Source organism: Aythya ferina (assembly GCF_964211825.1).
Source record: "Aythya ferina genome assembly, chromosome: 2".
NCBI classification, from domain to species: Eukaryota; Metazoa; Chordata; class Aves; order Anseriformes; family Anatidae; genus Aythya; species Aythya ferina.
In genome coordinates, this window is record NC_140297.1 from 120,137,492 (window position 1) to 120,156,981 (window position 19,490).

Here is a 19,490-nt window from a genome sequence, read left to right on the forward strand (position 1 = left end):
GTTTTGGTAGCAGGGGGCCGTAGGTGTGGCTTCTGTGAGAAGAATCCAGAAGCTGCCCCATGTTAGATAAGGGCCCCTCTGCTGGCCAGAGCTGAGCCAGTAGTGATGTTTGTATTTAAGAAAGGGAAAAACAAACAAACAAACAACAACAACAAAACCTGCTGTGGAACAGCAGCTGGGGCAGAGAGGGGTGAGAAGCAGCTCTGCTGCAGCCCCCCCAGATCAGTGCAGAAGGAGGGCAGAAGGTGCTCCAGGCAGGCAGCAGCAGTTCCCCTGCCCCTGGTGGAGCAGGCTGTCCCCCTGCAGCCCATGGGTCCCACATGGAGCAGATCTCCACGCTGCAGCCCGTGGAGGAGCCCCCAGTGGAGCAGGTGGATGTGGCCTGGAGGAGGCTGTGGCCCATGGAGAGCCCCCGCAGGAGCAGGCCCCGGGCTGGAGCTGCAGCCCATGGAGAGGAGCCCATGCAGGAGCAGGGGGTCTGGGGGGAGCTGCCGCCCACCCATGGGGGACCTGTGCTGGACCAGTTTGCTCCTGGGGGATGGACGCCACGCCATGGTACGGAGCCATGTGGGAGCAGTGCTTGAAGAGCTGCTGCCTGTGGGCAGCCCCCGCAGGCTCATTTCAGGAAGGGGGGATCCCACGTGGAGCAGGGGCAGAGAGTGACCGTGAAGGAGTGATGGAGACGAAGTGTTAGGGACTGACCGCAGCCCCTGCTCCCCATTCTCCTGTGCTGCTTGGGGAGGAGGTAGAAGAGGGTGGATGGGGGGAAGGTTTGTTTTCTTTGTTTCTCACTTCTCTAGCTTGTTAGTAATAGGTAATAAATTCCTCTAATCTCCCCATGCTGAGTCTGCTTTACCCTTCATGATAATTGTTGAGCGATTTCCCTGTCCTTATCTTAACCCTTAAACCCTTTGCATCATGTTTTCTCCCCATTTCCCTTTGAGAAGGGGGAGTGAGAGAGCAGTTGTTGTGGAACTCAGCTGCCCACCCGATTGAAACCACCACACCCTCTTAGTTTAATTATCAGGTTTGTAGAATCGATTAATCGTAGAATGGCTCGGGTTGGAAGGGACCTTTAAGATCATCTAACTAGATCAGGTAGGCCAAGGCCTCATCCAGCCTGGCCTTTAACACCTCCAGGGATGGGGCATCTACAACTTCTCTTGGCAACCTGTGCCAGTGCCTCACTACCCTTACAGTGAAGAATTTCCTCCTAACGTCTACTCTAAAATCTATTCTCTTTTAGTTTAAGATAATTCCCCCTTGTCCTATCATTATCTACCTGAGTAAAGAGTCCTTCTCCATCTTTTTTATAAAACCCCTTTAATTATTGAAAGGTCACACCAAGGTCTCCCTAGAGCCTTCTCTTCTTCAGGCTGAACACCTGCAGTTTTCTCATCCTTTCTTCATAGGAGCGGTGCTCCAGCACTCTGATCATCTTGTAGCCCTCCTCTGGACTCTCTCTAACACATCCACATCTTTCTCGTGCTGCGAGCCCCAAACCTGGATGCAGAACTCCAGGTGGAGCCTCACAAGGGCAGAGTAGGGGGGGACAATCACCTCCTTTGACCTGCTGGTCACACTTCTTCTGATGCAGCCCAGGGCACAGTTGGCCTTCTGGGCTGCAAGCACACACTGCTCGCTCATGTTGAGCCTTTGGTCCACCAGAACCCCCAAGTCCTTCTCTGCACAGCTGCTTTCAATGAGTTCTTCTCCCAGTCTGTACTCATGTCTGGGTGCAGCACCTTGCACTTGGACTTGTTGAACCTCATGTGGTTGGGGAGAAAATACTGGAAGAAAATAGAATAAAAAGTTAATATTTCCTGACCTAGAAAAATTGGTACAAATCAATCACTTCTTTGCTTATACAAATCAGACACAAGCAAAGTGTCTTTCTCTATTGACAAACCGGTACAGCTGACTTAGACTAAAAATCTACTCTTTAGATAGCTGAAATCCTACCCCTTGTATTTTTATATAAATTCTATATTAGAATTTATAGGAATTATTTAAAACCAAATTGCATGTAAATATGCAAGAAAAATATTGAAATCTTGAAAAATTTCATAATGAAAGAGATAAAATATAACTATTTTTTTTTGTGTGTGTATGGCTAAACAATTATAATGCCTCGATGATAAGGAATTAATAAATAAATAAGCCAGTATATATGTCTAATGTCTAGAAGTCTAATGATCCTTAAAAAGTAAAAGCAAAATTGCAGTCCTTCCCATTAAAACAAAGTATTGACCAATCAATAACGCTTACTCTTAACTCGTAGGAAAAAATAAAAAAGGACCAAGAAAGACACTAAGTACAGGTTAAAAGTCATGTTTAGTATCTGAACTGGGAACTGAAGATGTTCTGGAGATAAGCAGGCATATAATTCAAAAGTGAAAATGACAGCAACCCAGAAAATTGCAATCCTATTTGCAACTGCAATTTCAATCACTGAAATGTTTTCTCATGTGGCCTGATTTTGCATTGGTACATTTTCAGGACTAATTTTATATTCCCCAATTTTTATTTACAAAATACAGGAAGAACATCTATTCTGCAAATATTAATGTCTAATTCTTATCCTGTCATTTTAGTAGTTTCATGAATGTTAGTGACCTGAACATATGAAAAGTGCTTTTGTGTGGATACTTTCCATTACAGGACTGTGATAAGCTTTTGTGCTGTTAGCTCTAAGTGTAATAGGAATTGAAAGCAATTCCTATTAATGTTATTTTTACTATGAAGTTGATTATTTCTTTTGTATTTTCAGAGTATGAGTTCTTTTTGTTCATAATACAAGAAGAAATGCAGTGAAGCTTTTAAGTTACATATGTCTGTACAAAAGGCTTTGTGAGCCTTTTGAAATCTTACAGAATTAAGGGGCACTCATACCATTAAAGGGTGATACTTGTTTATCTTCACCAGGCTGCAGAAGTATTATGCAGTGGGACCCAAATTCCAATGGTGCACAGAAACAATGGATTAGTTTGTTATTAAAAGTGGCTTTACATGCACCGGAAAGCTAATGAGACTAGCAGTAGTATCTTAAATCATGCCCTTAAAATAAAAAGAAAAATGTGAAAAATTTGGTTAAAAAGTTATAAGACATCAGAACACTCAAACACTTAGAATTCATGAATATCCAGATGTTCCTTCTGCTGATAAATATGTTTGGTAATCGGTGTAAGCTATTGGGGAAGATGTATATGAGTGTAAACAGAATATTGGTGGGAATATAAGCAGGACATTAGCTGAGAAACATTAAGGACCTTAATAATTATATTAATATAATATTTAAGAAAATGTTTATAGCAAAATATCTACAAGATTGTCTTTTAATATTTTTACCTGCATATCTTACAAAAGTGGAACAAAATCAGCATTGAAAAACTTCTATGGGTATTGGACTCTGCTAAACAAAACAGTTAAAAAGTCATTGTGGTATGCAATGGGAGTGTGTACTGAGCAGTGTTTTTGTTACTACACAGCTAGTTCTGAGAGCCTGCTATAATCTTGATTAAGTAAAGAAGCTCTAAATCAGATTATACATCTGGTAGTAATTAGACAAAACAGTTAGCATCCGGGGACGTAGTACTTCCACTGGAAAAAAAAAAAAATCAACAACAAAAAAAATCAACAACAAAAACACAACCCAACATTCAGTGGTATAATAAAATTACAGTCATACATTATTCCCTTGTATCTTCATGAACTATATTCATGCACATTTATTTTCATTACAGCATCCTTTCGCCAATACGCTGATCTGAGGAATGCACCATAGATGACAAACTATGTCAGACCATGCAATCAGACCATGCAATGTTTTATTGCGTGTTGTGAAAAAAAAAAAAAAAAAAAAAAAAAAAAAGGTAGAATTATTTTCAGTACGATATCTGAATAGAGAAGATATGGGAGAATCTTTAGCACAAAGAGGATCATCTTGACCAGGTGGTTGAACAAAAGCAACAATTAATGCCAGGAGATAGTTAATAGTCTCAGAAAGTGATTGGTAGAAGCACCACCTCATTTTACATTTTTATCACTACAAAATTTTATTTGAAGGATATCAACAGACAGATTAAAAGATCAATTAGATGACCTATGTTCCCCACCTCCATTTTTATTTTATGTGGTTCTGTGAGTCTTTTGAAAGAGTTAAATAAAAATTATATAAATTAAACATTTAAAAGGAAAAATAATGTTTAAAAATAATATAAGAGGACTTGCTGAATGAGATGCTAGACAGTCTGTTCTGAACAATGGCTACCTAAGGTGAACCTAGTCTGGTGATTAACATTAGCCAAGATTAAGCAAATGGATTATGATGTTTTCTTCTAGCTGAGTGCACTTGGAATAAGACTGAGGATGTTCATTTCATATGGCATAGGCAATCACATGTACAATTTATGAATCTCTGAAAACAAGCTATTTTTTTATTTACAGAGGTTGTGACAGTGGGTGAGTATAATGAAATTATATGCAATACTTATAATACTTAAATACTTAAATACTTATTAAATATTTATAATACTTATAATACTTAAAAGACATTAGATATATTCTTATAGTTCAGAATAAACTGTTCCACTTAGTGTCATTATAAAATCAAGCAGCTTTGTGCAAAAACTTTGAACAACTGATTTTGGTTTATGAGAATGCAGGCAATGAGATTCATTTCTGAATTCTGTTCTAGTTTCTTGCAGAGTCAAAATTTTAATATTGTAATTGTCATGCTATCTTAGACATTCTGGGTGATGTAAGATCATCTGATTATAGCTTAATTTTAGAAGAAAATTGTTAGAATGTGACAACCTGTAGAATGAAATTGCAACTTCTACAACATGTTGATTATTAATTTGTTGACATATTTAATTTTTGTATGCATGATGATAAAATGAAGCTGTAAGGTATCTGAAAGATGAATAAGTAATTTCCACCCTTAAAATTAATACTAGGAAGTATTCGTGCATGGTGTGCTATGCATCCATCAGTTCCCTGTCAAAACTATATATCATTCATTTTCTGCTTTGCTAAAGAAGACTTCTTTTCCTTAGATACTTTTGTAAATTCAAATTATTTCATGTTTATAATGAAAATTGACATTTTGCTTTCTGTATTTTGTCCTTGTTTGTTTTGGATTCTGTTGCTGGTAGTGTCAATATGCAGTCTAATAATTATCTCTATGTAAACTATATTGTATTTCTCTTCCAAATATTGGTTACATAACTGAATGTTTTACATGAGTACAAATGTCCAGCACTACTTCTAAGAGTCTAATTCAAAAGCAGTTATTATCAGTAGCCTTATCAGCCAGCCTTAGTCTGGTTGAAAGGGCATGCAGATCACTGAGGAACTTTTCTTCTGTTACAGATGCCTTCTTTTGTGTGGATCATTTTCTCTGAAGTGTAGAAAAGTTCTTGTTCCAGCTAGCAACATAAATGACCTGAATAGATTTCCTCTAGGAACATCACTATGTACAGAATAAGGCATGAGACTTAAAAATGTCTGGTCCAGATTGTGTCCCTAGAGTCTTAACTCTAAAACCTCTCTTTTTAGAACTGTAATGAAAATTGAGGCAGCTAATGAACAGAGGTATCAAAAATGAACAACTGTATCTCTCAGTGATTTCAGTAGAAGTGGAGCTCCACCCCATGATAGAAAGCAAGCCACTTCTCTAGCCATCATGAACTAGCTTGTATAACTTGCTGCAGCCAAGCTTGTACATTTCTTCCTGCTTATTCCTTATGGTTGTTGTTATTAATTTAGACCTAAATGTATTATTATTAGACCTAATTCTATCTTTGTATACATCATTCTTATACAGATCTCTTTGTTTTTTAATTTTATCACTTAAAATGAGTAAAATTTTCACCATAGTATATTAAAATGTTGTTTTCTTCCTGTGCCATGATCATTGTTCAAAATAAATAAATAACTATGTATATATATATATATATACATAAATTGTTAATTGTGTAGTGACAGGAACATTTAAGAAGTTATTAACTCTCAGCGAAGGCAAAACACCCAAGCTGAAAACAGTGCTTTTTTGGAAAAGCTTTAAGAACACACTTACAGAGAATCTTGACAAATTTGACTTTATTTGAATCTTGACTATCTTGAAAAATGGTAACAGTTTCTTACCAGTTTCAGAACTGAAGTATTAAAGTAGTAGAATATGTCAAAATATTGTTTTCCATAGCTTCAGTAAGAAAAACACACAGCAGTCAAGAGAGCTCCATAATTCCATTAGTGAGTATGGCAACTGCATCGAGGTGACATTGACAAAGAATTTAATTTACATTATTTTGATGACAAACATATTCCCTGAGACTACTAGTCAGCTTTTTAGTAAAACTGTGCTAGCAGTTCATCTTCCAGGCTGATTAGTTGGCTATAAGTTTCTACCCTGTGCTCGCTCTAGCCAAAGCAAAGCAATCATTAAGATAAAGCAAATTTATTCAATTAAATGATTGTCATTAAAGTATCTGTATGTAGATTGGATTAAAATGAAAAGGCTATTATGAGAGTACTCCATTTTCAAGCAGGAAGACATTCGATATAGTTGTAAGAAACAATCTGTTATTTAAAAGAACAGTATGTAAACGTTTCAACCATAGCAAACTACTACTTTTACTGAAAAATACCAGAAATGTAGTGTCTTTATAAAGGATTTAAAGACTTTTCTCTTAATAAAAAATCATATTTGATCATCATAAATGAAAATTTTGAATTGGTTGATTTATTTATCATGAAAGATAAAACATGTAATAAAATAGCAAATGATCTGGTACAGATGATACGGTACATGATATGGTACATCTTTAAGATGTACTATAACATTAACATTTTTGGGACCTTATTCTGGTATAATTTACCAGGCATAGTAAATCAGGAGCCTTTTCCCTGAATCCAATGTATTTGTCCTGGTGTAAAACTAATAGATGAGATCATAGTAAATTATATTGTCTTTCAGTTTTGTTATTTTGGACTGAGTATGGCTTATGCCTAGGCATGAATTGCTTCTTCTTCACAAAGATTTTGCTAATATATTAAATATGAAATGCTGTCATTAGCTTCATCCTCAAGGAAAAAAAAATCTAATTATCATTCTGGACTAGGTACCTTCTTCCAAGGAAAGGTCTCTTGTACCAAAATGATAAGAGATTTGAAATTACCTTGGAGAGTGTTGGGAATACTTGCAAGCAGAGCTATGCTAACTTAATCTGACAGTACTGGAGTCTTTGTGGAATTTAGAGATAACAGCTTGGATCCATTTAAATCCAATGATTTTTGGCACAACTTGCTGCTGTTCATTTCTTATAATTCTCTTTCTGCACCTTTCAAAATTAAGACTGTCTTATTGCTAGTCATGTGAAAACTTTCACATCCGTGTCCTCTTTTTTTCCCCCCAGATTGCTGTCAAAATGAGTGAAACTCCTTCAACTAGTTACTCAGTGAATCAGCCAAACTCCTCTGAGAGTGAACAGAGTTTATCTACACGCCATTTCAATGTTACCGAACCTGTAGTGGCCAAACGGATCTGTTTCTATAAAAGTGGAGATCCTCAGTTTAATGGAATCAAAATGGTCATTAATAACCGGTCTTACAAAACATTTGATGCCTTGCTGGATAGCTTATCCAAAAGGGTCCCATTACCTTTTGGAGTAAGGAATATCAGTACACCAAAAGGGAGACACTGCATCACCAATCTTGAAGACCTCGAAGATGGAAAATCTTATATTTGCTCCCATCAGAGGAAAATGAAGCCTATCAACCTAGAACGGGCTAGCAAAAAGCCATTGCCTTGGCAGATCAGTAGGCCCGTCAGCGCTCGCCGTCGTGCTGTGCAATTAGCAAGGGAGAATGAAATTGGATTTGGACACAGAGAAAGAAAAATAACAACTCCTAAAAAGATGCTTGTTTTCAAAAACGGAGATGTAAGACTCAGACGCACCATAATTCTGGGAAAGAAAAATACACAAACCTTTGAGGCCTTTCTGGACTATATGAGTGAATTAATGCAATATCCAGTCGTGAAACTATATACCACTGATGGCAGAAAGGTGAGAATAAGAGAAGTGATGATGTTTGCTTCTAGGTTATTTTTAACTAAAACAAAATAAAATAATAAAAAAAGTGACTTTATCAATTGTAAACTAGAGACACTGGCCTGCTATAGTATCTAATGTGCTGAATTTCAGCTGTTGCCTTTCTATGGTTGTTCCCCTTTAGGAAGGCTACTAGCTTGAAGGAAATAAATACACATGAATCTAGCAATAACAGAGAAACAAGTGGGGATATTTTATTTCAAGTCTTCATGAAAAGTCACTTTTCTTTTTCTTACTTAGGTCTCTTTCAGGCATTCTTTCAGTTATATATTTTTTTCCCTATTTAAACAGAAATTTACTTTAGTCTTAAAGCTGTTTTCTGTGATTTTTAAAGCTATAAAATATTATAGGTAGTATCTAATAGCCATAGCTACTTTATTATTACACAGATGGACAGTGTTTTGCCATTAATGCCTTAGAACTAGGAGACCTTATATTTTACAGTATCTAAACTGCAGACCAAATTTTGTACCTCTAAACCCAGATGTTGCAGCAATAATAATCCTGAATTTAATTTTACACACTGTTCTATGTAATTTTATCTCATTTAGTGTTTTTCCTGCATGTTGTTTAACTGGAGAGAAGGACTTGTGATCATACCTAACAACAGGTATCTGGAAAGGGAATTCCATGCAGAGTGCTTGTTCAAGGGAAATCTTGTGTTTTCCCTCCTCCGTTTGGTCAAGATCTGTATTAGGTTGGGAAACTCTCCCTATCTCCTATGTCAGTGAAATGCAATTTTCAAGCCTTATCTTGCAATATATTTTGGAACATAAATTCAAATCTGTTAGTCAAGGGCCTGAACAACTTGATCCAAAGGTAGACCTGTTTTGTATACTAGATGACCTCCAGACATCTTTTCCAATACATATTTTGTGATTCTGTTCAGTTCCACCATGGCAGTACATGTGAAATGTTTGTGATGTATTCTGAATTTTCCTTTTCTTCCTCCAAATAGATGTTCATATATATACCTACTTTCAAATTCATAGTCTTATTCCATGGTTATGAATGATCACTCTTCAGTGATGAAATAAAACAACATATGCAAGCAATTACATTATAAGTAAATTTTGATCTGTATCCAAGTGTTGTTTCTTGAAGTCAGAACAGAGATAAGAATTGCCTTATAGGAATTGAAAAATTAATTCTGTTCTGTGATACATATTTAATAGACAGCTGCAAAATGATGTAGAGACTAAGAAGTGAAGATATTACAGCATAAAAAGGATAAATCTCTTACTTTTTTTTTTTTTTTTTTCAGGTTCCTAATCTTCAGGCCCTGATATTGTGCTCTGGAGCTGTAGTCGCAGCAGGGAGAGAGCCTTTTAAACCAAGCAATTATGATTCCCTTGGGTATTCACGACCAGCTAAATTGCTTGGAATTGCAAATCGTGTGTACCCAAAAGCAAATGCCAAGTCAGAAAGTGAAAATAGTAAGTTCTTTGAATTAATTTTTATTCTATTATTTGGTTTATCTCTCTCAGTATAAGACATAAACCATGACAATCTTACTGGGATCAAGGATATTCTAAAACGACAGCTGAAAATTTATCTGTAGGTATAAGAAAGATGAAAATATTAATTTTCATTTTAAAACACGTTTCTTCTAAGTACTCAGCTAGCATGCATATTTTGTCTCAAACCAACTTATTTAGAACATGGATACAAATTTATACGTATATTTTGTTGTAATGCACTTGATTGTCATTGTCATTAATATTTTGGCATCACATTTAATAACAGTGGAGGTAAAATAAATCCTACAGGTTACTTTAGAGTTCTTAACTGTCTGAAATTATTGAGGAAAACTTTTGTGCTGTTTTTAGGACCTAGCAAATGGGGATTTGACTTGTCATTATCATGACTTTCACTTTTTTCCCATGTTCCATGCTCCACATAAACATGAAAACCATTACAGCACTCATCCACTTACAAACTCAACATGTTTTTGTGAAGCTGCATCCTATAGGAAATTCTAAATCCTTATGACTGTAAAATAAGCTTTTTGGTTAAGTTTTGGAAAGGATGCACAAATACATACTTTCCCTTTCACTACTCAAGGAGTTGCGTCACTGACAAGAGTCAGTGAGTGTGAGTTGGCCAGGGGATGGTCAAGAATTGTTTCTGTCCTGAGACTTTATGTGGTAATCCTCACTATGTCATGGAGCACATTGCTACATGAGGCACTACTATTTACTTAAAGGTGTTTTTTTCCACATCCGTCATAGTTTATTATGTCTCTACTAAACTACTAATTTTAGTTTTTCTCAGACTTCATGTTCTTTGACATTCCACAGCTTCAGAGCTGTTGGTCTGGTCTCCATTAAAGGAGTTAGTCTAAAATATTTCATGGGAAAGCATATGCATAGGGAACTCACAGAGCATTCCCCCTGAAATTATAGACACCTATCTATAATATCAATGTGTCAATCATAAAAGTCTTTTTATAAAAACTTTTGTAACTCTCCTGAGCAAAACGTGCTTAAATTCTAGTAATGTGAGATAAATTAGTATTAGTTATGTTAAAATAGCTTCCTGCAAGCAAAACCTTTCAATTAAATTAAGACTTCTATATATTTAGGTATCAGTAACAGTTGTAGATGTCTTTGTGTGGGTGTACATGCACCATTTCACTCACAGCCAGATCTGCTTGGAAGACAGCAAAGTTTTATTTTTACCTTATCTTCTTTTATCTCTCACCTCTTCAGTGACAATCATAAGAAAGAGATAAGTCAATATTTAAACAGCCAAATTATTAAAGGTTAATCAAATGACTGAATGTCTAAAAGTATTCTCCTTGGCTTTACTGTGTTTTGCACCATTTACATCTAGAGTACTGTAGCATAAAATGTATCTCAGAAGGTCATGATTTAAATTCAGATTTTATAAGCAGTTCAAGCGCTTCTATGTTTACTTATCTATAGGGGACTGAAAATGTAGCCTTTAGTCACGTGTGTCAATGACACTACTTAAAGCAATGACACATGCTGCAGATTGTTGAATTAATCCCAGAGATATATATTTAGACCATGACTGACACATTTTAGCACTAACTGTAAGGACTAATAGGAGGTGATATGTTAGCAATTGTCAGGGCACGGAAAAGATGTAAATTTAGTAGCCTGAAGGCCCAACAGATGCAGGTCTGTGAACTTCTTAAAAAAAGTTCAAGGTAGCCTCAACTCCCAAATGAGTATAAAAAGAGAGAATTTACAGAATGTAGTCCTTTTTTTTTAGTCTTTGGAGCTTCAAATAGGACTATTGCTCAGGCATTAGAAAGGGCCTGTTGAAAAAATATATGATGTGGAAAAGTAGTTAAATCTTTGATGTTCTGTTAAAAATTGGTTGTATTTCTCTCTTGAACAACTTCTAAAAATTAATAGCAAAATGAGATATGATTTTTTTTCTATTTCTTTTTCTTTTCTTTTTCTTTCTAATACTCTAGAAAAAAAAAAAACACAACTTCATTAGGTTCTTTTGTACTAATTTATCTCCTTTCTTTCTTTCTTTTTTTTTTTTTTTTTTTTTCTTTTGCTGCCTGTCTGCTGTCTTACCATCTGGATCCCTATCCGTGATATCTGTCTGCTCTACTTTCCAACTATTGAATGAATTTGGATTCTTTCAATGTAATTATTGGTAGCGAGAGTTGAAGTGATCTCTAGCTCTAGATCTCAGATATTCTCAGTTTCTTCTGGTAAAGAGTCCAGCAATGATAACAACTCAAATGATAACAACTCAGAGTCTTCCTATGTTACGGCCAATCATAATGGTATAGGAGAAAATCAGTCAGTTAATGGGGAAGAATTATCTGTGGCACAGTTTGAAGATGACATTGAGAAATCTGTTCACCTTAATCAAGATGGCAGTATGACAGTGGAAATGAAAGTTCAATTCAAGATTAAAGAGGAAGAAACCATTAAATGGACAACAACTGTAAGTCGCGCTGGTCTTTCAGGTGACAAAAATGTTACCGTTTGCAATTCTGCAATGGCTGCAGAAGACTGCTTATCTAATGTAAATATGTCAGAACGTACAGAACCAATGAACACTCCATTTTTGGACAGCTACAATAAGGGAGATGGAGACTCATCAAAACGATTCAATGAAGTCTCAGGCAAAGAATCAGAATCTGATTTAAAAATGGATGGTTATAATATCCATCAGAAGAGCAAATCTGAAGATCTAGATATAAGTAATGTACCTGAGGATAATATCAGACCTCGCTTTTATAGGCCTCCCACCCCTGGGCCAAGACGTGTTAGACAAAAGAAAGCAGTAGTTGAAAGTGTCACCTTGGTATCTGAGAAAGAGGTTCAGGAAAAGACAATAGGACAGTTTTCCTATAGTGAGGAAATACAGAATGGAGAAAACAAATCTGAGTATTGCATGGTAGCACATTCAAGCAGAAAAAAATCAGGTGTCAGTAATCCAAAGTTTAGTGAGATGAGTGACAATGACATATTAAGGCTTTCTTCAGAGAATATAAAAGAAGAAATGCTTTTTAAAGTAAGCCACAAAAGTCATGATTTAACCACAAATAGGAAGACATTAGATGTGCCTGATGACAATGAATTGGTACAGAACATACTGGAGAAATCAGTTGTGGAGCAAGGTGTGTATAATAGCTTAGTATCAACCTGCAAAGCTAACATCAGTGGTTTCATACCATCATCAAAAAATTATCAGGCAGCTAGGCCAGTTTCAGCAGATCATATCCATGAATTATGTGATATTAAACAAATAAAAAGGTCACTGAGTTCTTACATTAGATATTCAGAATTATCTCAGTCAAAAAATGAAGAAAGAAAATGCAAAGCTTCCAGTTTATTAACTTCTCAAAATTCAGTGCATTCAGTCTGTCCTGAACACAATGAGATGGAGAAAATGATAGCTTCATGTAGTAAAGCACCTGAGAAAATAAATCCAACAACTGCATTCTCTCCTGTTAGTGAAAGTGAGAATCAAATCAGTGTCAGGGCCGAATCTTTGACAGCATCTCATCTGATTGATGAAAGCCAATCTGCATCTTCCCTTACTAAAAAGAAGAAGAGAAAATTATTGTCTAACTTTCTAGAGAAAGGTATATATGAAAATCAAAAAGATAAAGAAATTTCAGGGATAATTAAAAGTGAAGACATGCTTGTCACAAGCAAAACTACACAAGTTTCCACAACCCAGGATAATTGTTCTGAAATGCTTCAGAAAAAAGAAATGGAATTACTTGTAAAAAGCAATGATAGGTCTGACAATTCAGACAAAAGCATATGTCCTGAAGATGATTATGATCCCCATAATTCAGTGGAACAAAATGGATTATCACCTAGTGAAAAAACAAGAACTAAGAAACGGTTGGCTGAGGTAAAATCAAAGTCAGGCAAAAAAAATAGTTCCCTTTTGTCTGTAAAGAGTGAAGATGATCTAATGACAGTTGATTCAAAAAATGAAACTGAAAACAGTCAGGATACACAGAGTACTGTGAAAGAAAGCAAGCATCTCACAACTAATTCTATTGAACAGACACCTAACTTGGCAATGATTTCAAAGACATTGTCAGAAGTGCCAAAGGTTCATAAAGTAGAAAAAGGAAGGGAGGATAACATTTTGGAAAATTTGTCATTAAAGAAAGAGAAAAAGGAAAAGAAGATGAAGAAAAATTTAAGTAAAGGTGCAAATAAATTAAATATGTCAGAGAGCTCCATTACAGTAGAGGCTCTGAAACAAGAGAATTTTCAAGAGGAGATTGTTGAGCATTCACTTGAAAACTATGTCCAAACTTGGCTGAAAAACCTGTCACCAAATGCTGTCTTACCCCCTATAAAGAAAAAAGAGGTGAATGTGGATAATAGCGATGTTTGTCATGTTTCTAAAGAAAACACTGATGCTTTTATAGATAAAGAAGCTAAATTTATTACAAATACAATGCACGTGACTGGAAAAAACCACCTGTTTGAACATAATCAAACCAAAAAAACATTAAAGCCTCTTTTTGAATTGGGAACTTTAGAAGAATCATCCAAATATTCACGTCAAAACCAAACTGACTCTTTGATTTGTGGTAATACAACAATGGTAGAAGAATCCAAGTATTTACTACAGTCAGAATTTCATCATGACAGTCAACTGCACGTGTTTCATGAAACACATGGCAATGATAAAAAGGCGTCAGAGTCTGATATTCAAGACACAGATCTGTGCCATAGAAAAAAATCTGAAGTTGCTGTTCAAGTTGATAGTTCAATTGGCAGTGAGAAAATGGGAACCGATATTCAGAATAATTGTATGTCTAGCATGCTGCTTCGTGAGTTACAATCAACTTTGCTTGGTCTCCAGAAAGAGCACGCTGGATGTATAGGAAAAACATACAGTCTTTCAGATATTTCTCCTCCAGCTTTTGGTTCTTCCTCCAATCTCCTCCTAGCTTGGCTACTAGTACTGAGTCTGAGAGAGAGTTTGATTGGTACAACCAAAGATGATATGCAAAATGCTACCTGTAGCTGTTCTGAAGTAATTACACAGTTACAGTTTCTGAAACATGCAACAGTTATGCAAAAAGTTGATGAACTGAAGGCTGCTTTCTCACATTTTCAAGAAACAACAGAACATAACTTATTACATGCTGCAAAGGAATTAAAAAAACAGGATTCCACACACGGCCATGAGAATATACCCATACTTGAAAATCATAATGGTATACATTTGCATGAAGAAGAAAAATCAGTTGAACCTTGTATTGAAAAGAACAGTTTAAATTCTGAAGAAGCTCTAACATTATCAGGTGAATTTGAAAGCTATTCAGATATACAGGAAGAGCTTTGTAGAGCAACAGAGATTTCAGATTTGAGTGCTTCGAAAACACAACTAGATTGTCAATATGCTGATACTAACTCTGTTAAATGTAATCTTTCATCAGATATAGAGCCACCTGAAACAAATGAAGAAATGGCTTATAATCTAAATGAAAAACCTCATGACAAAAACATTAATGAAGAGTCAGATACTTCAGTAGAGCCTAATTCAACAGTTCACAGTGTAACTTCTAATGATAAAAATTGCATTTTAGATCAGGATACTTCTGAGATAGAAGGTGAAAAATGTATTGTAGATGTTACTACTCATCAAAGGGAAGATGAAAAAGTTGATCCAAAGTCAACAGGTTATGACAAAAGAACAAACAATCAACTTAACCTAGTTGCTGACACCTCTGCAGAATATAATTATGAGGATTGTTCTGTACAGGAAGGGAAGGATGACACAGAAACTTGTGAGGAAACCTCTGAGAGGTTATCTACAGTCTCTCCATTATCTTTTTGTTATGAATCTAAGCAAATTACAGAATGTGATATGAGTGAAGGAGAACAGAAATTGCAAGTAGAAGAATCGGAGAACAAAACATGTTCAGACACTTCTCAATTAAAAAAATGCTTAAAAAGTCCTGCTACTTCAGACTGGTCAGATTACAGACCAGATACTGAGGAGAGTGATTATAACTTCAGAGCATCCAGTGATTTGACCAATGAAAGTGGAGAAGAAGCAGTACTTGAAAAACATTATAATACTGGCTATGTAAAAAGAACTATTGAACGACTTTATGGTAAGACAGAAGCTTCATTTAAGCCTGACTTTCAGAAAGGATTTCCTTACATGTCCAAAGCATTACAGAAAGATGCTGAAGAATTCAGCTCTGCAGTGGTGAAAAAAAACATTCAGTTTTTTCAAGAACCTAGGCCTTGTTTTGCAGAGAAATTTTCACATTCTTCACTGTCATCACAAGAATTTCCAGAAATCATCAACAAAGATGAAACTACACGGAGAAAAGAACGTATTTCTTCACCAACTACTCCTAATGGAGAAGAGACAAATTATATTAATGACAACTCAGGGGAACGTCCAAAGCAACATTGTCAACCTAGTGTACATGCTAATGAAGATGAAGGAATATTGATTGATAAAGGCAAATGGCTTCTCAAAGAAAACCATTTGATAAGAAGATCACCACCTGAGCGGACTGGAATGTATGGCAATTTGGATACAACATCAACAGACACAGTGCTTGATACTAACAGTGATGATGCTCCATACTCACACTTTGGCAATCTGAATCAGTATCCAGTCCTCAATGAAATATCTTCTTCAGAGCTTGAAGATATGGCTAAGCCCTCTAAAAATTTTTGCAACTACTTCAACATGCCTCACAGTAGTGATTCAGATCCTCTACAGGATGACTTGAGTAGGGAAAGCAAACTTGGCCTCAATGGAAAAATCACCTCCCTTCCTGTAGGGAACAAAGAAAAGATCAAACCTTCAGTCATGGTAGGTTCTACTTCCACACATCTTTCCACAGAAGCTGATACCAGTTTTCCAGCCTTTGCATCGGTAGAATTTAGATTGCCTGATAACAAGGTGCATCCATTGGAACAGCCTTTAAATGATGAACCCATACGATCTCAGCCAACTGATGTTAGCAATACTAACAGAAATGCTCTTCAGGAAGATTCTCTGGATAAGCTCCATGCTATATGTGGCCAACATTGTCCAATACTGACGGTGATGGTTACACCAATTAATGAGGAGCAGAGAGGATATGCTTACCAAAAGGCATCTGATATTGAGAACCAGATGGGCCTATGTTTGTTGGCCAGTAAGAGTGAACATTTACAATGGTTAGGCAAAGATTTAGTAAAAGATGAAAGTAATTATGTGACCCTAAAGAGGAACTTCATCAATAAGATTGCCAACAATATTTTTACCAGGTATTATGCTAATAACACTATAGATTTTATTAGTAACATTGGGATACTTACATCTTCAACTCTGAAAGACAAGAGCAATTTAAGGAGGTTACATGGTATAAAGAATATGAATTTAAAGCCTATGGAAGTCAGCAATTGTCAAGACAATGTATCCAAGCACATGCCCAGTGATTATATGGTGGACACAAAGAGTAAGCCACCCAACACAAAGCCAGAAATATGCCAAATATTAAGAATGAGCCCAATTCACATTGTTGGAGAAAAATTGTCTCCCTTGTTGACAGATCGAGTAGAAACCTGTCATTCTGAAATATTTCTAAAATGTGACACTTTTATAAATAACATTGAACATACTGCCTCTGAAAATATGAAAAATGCAAATGCCTTTTCTACAGAAGAAGAAGAAGGAGGAGGAAGAGGAGGAGAAGGAGAAGAAGGAAAAGAAGGAGAAGAAGAAGGAGAAGAAGAAAGAGAAGAATGAGGAGAAGAAGGAGAGGAGGAGGAGGTGGAGGAGGAGGAGAAGGAGGACTAGGAGGAAAAGTTTGCTTTTGTGCCACAGGCAATGGATACAGCAAAGATAAGAAAGACATATAATAAAGATCTTGGAAGTTCCATAACAGCAGATTAGTGACAACTTCAATAAAAATATTATCAAAATAAACTGCTGAATGCCACATCCAATAAAACTTCCAATGTGAATACAACCCAGATAAATGTAAAACATAACTGTGTATCTTTATGGAAATATACATAATAGCTTAGTTTTTTTGTTTTGTTTTGTTTTGTTTTTGTCAGAAACAACATAGGAAAAAACAAACAAATAAACATACAAACTGTTCTAATGGTGGTTTCTTAGCTAAAAAAAAAACAACAACTTTTCTCCTAAATGCTATCTGTTCAGACATATTTAGTAATATACAGACCATGTCTTCTGTAGAGACAAAACTACTACTGATTAAACAAACAAACAGAAAATCAAATTTTAAATATCTGCCTAAATTCTAAGATAAGATACTTATATTCCATGACTTTCAAGAAAGAGTTTAAGAACTACCGTTCCATATAAATGCTTTGTCCAGGACAAAATCAAATGATATCTTTAATTTGAAATGAAAAGTAGGAAATATTATTCAATTGCTGTAATACATTGAGAAATAGAAAATGGTAGTCATGTTAATTTTACATAGATTAATCAAACAACTATTTCAGTTTTTAAAGCCAACTTCAGAATAGTTATGTGGGTAAAGATGACTTTTGGTCTCCATATAGGAACATCCAGACCACAAATGAAATTTGCCTCTTTTATCCAGAGGATAGAGGAAAGGGAGCTTATTTATTATTTAGGCTTACACAGGTGCTGAGAAGGGAGATTGTGCATCCAGACTTCTTGACTGACTTTGCCATATTCCCTTCAGAGGCTGCACCACTTACACTTTAAACTGTTCTACATACACTACAAGTGTTAATTGTATTTTTTTTTTTTTTTAACCTTTGTACTCTTTTTTTTTTTTCTTCTGTAAATATGGTGTAATATGAGAATCCTAGGCATATTTTATGTTTCAGAGTCTTTCAATCTAATATTAAATTATTTTGGATGCCTGTTTACACAATTTTTTAATATCCTTTATACTTAGTATGCAGTTATATATGGTTTACGATTTTCAGAAAATGATTTTAAATATAAAATTGGAAAATACTTAATGTATATTGTGATTAGGAAAAGTATTTAATTTTGTTTGTTTGCTTAGATTTTAACCCCTAGTTCTGCACAATAACTTACTTCAGTATCAACCAAGTCAGAGCTATACCTGAAGAAGTAAAGTGCTATTTTTTCAGGTAGAGAATGAGAATTTGTCCATTCTGTACTCTTGGAGGCTGCATCTAGACTAACTGGCATGTACATGGTACCACATGCTGGACCATGGTCATTTAGTTATCCAGACTGGGGACTTAATTAAAGCCTGACACAAATCCCTTTTGGTCCATGGGCCTTGATTGTCTCCCTCTGGAGAACAAGGCACATATAAGAGAAATAGAAGCAGGACCTGGAACAAAAGGGATTTGAAGTATGGGTAGGAAACCTAGAAGCTCTCCAATTCCTTTTAAGGAGTCTAGTGTTAGCCATGTTTCCTTGTAAATAACTGATAAGTTTCTGTTGTTTGAAGCAGTGTTATATTCTATGTAATAAACCAACATTAAAACCCTAAAGCAATGTTGTGATATTTACTAATAAATTTCATGCCAAATAGCTGTGTGTTTATCTGACTACACTGGTCTTATTTATGATTTTCTTATTTCCATCTTCACATTTTTGGGCATTTTTTTGGCATGTTTTAGAACTACTCCAAATGAAGAGTCTCAAGGATATTTTTTCATCCTTTTACCTATGGTAAAATAAAATAGAAAAAAAAACTATTGTTTGAAAATGAATCTTAAAATAAGTAGAATGTAATTAAATGCCATATAGCAGTCTGCATACAAAGTTTCTATGCCATAAAAAATGTCAAAAGGTTAAACTGACCTGCATTACTTGCAGTCTTTCTGTTGGATTCTGTTGCATCCTGTGCTGCATTCACAACACCTTAATTTATTCAGACTTTCAAGAACCTTTAATCAGATGTTT

General features: G+C 35.6%; 1 protein-coding gene across 1 annotated transcript in view; it reads left to right on the forward strand.

Annotated features, from left to right (window-relative positions):
* RP1 (RP1 axonemal microtubule associated) overlaps window positions 1-19,490 on the forward strand; it is a 217,825-nt gene that overhangs the window by 22,559 nt on the left and 175,776 nt on the right. Inside the window, exons 3-4 of the mRNA XM_084509394.1 lie at window positions 7,419-8,069; window positions 9,379-9,550. Of these exons, the coding sequence (XP_084365520.1) occupies window positions 7,431-8,069; window positions 9,379-9,550 (811 nt within the window). The 5' untranslated portion in view covers window positions 7,419-7,430. The remainder of the gene's footprint in view (window positions 1-7,418; window positions 8,070-9,378; window positions 9,551-19,490) is intronic.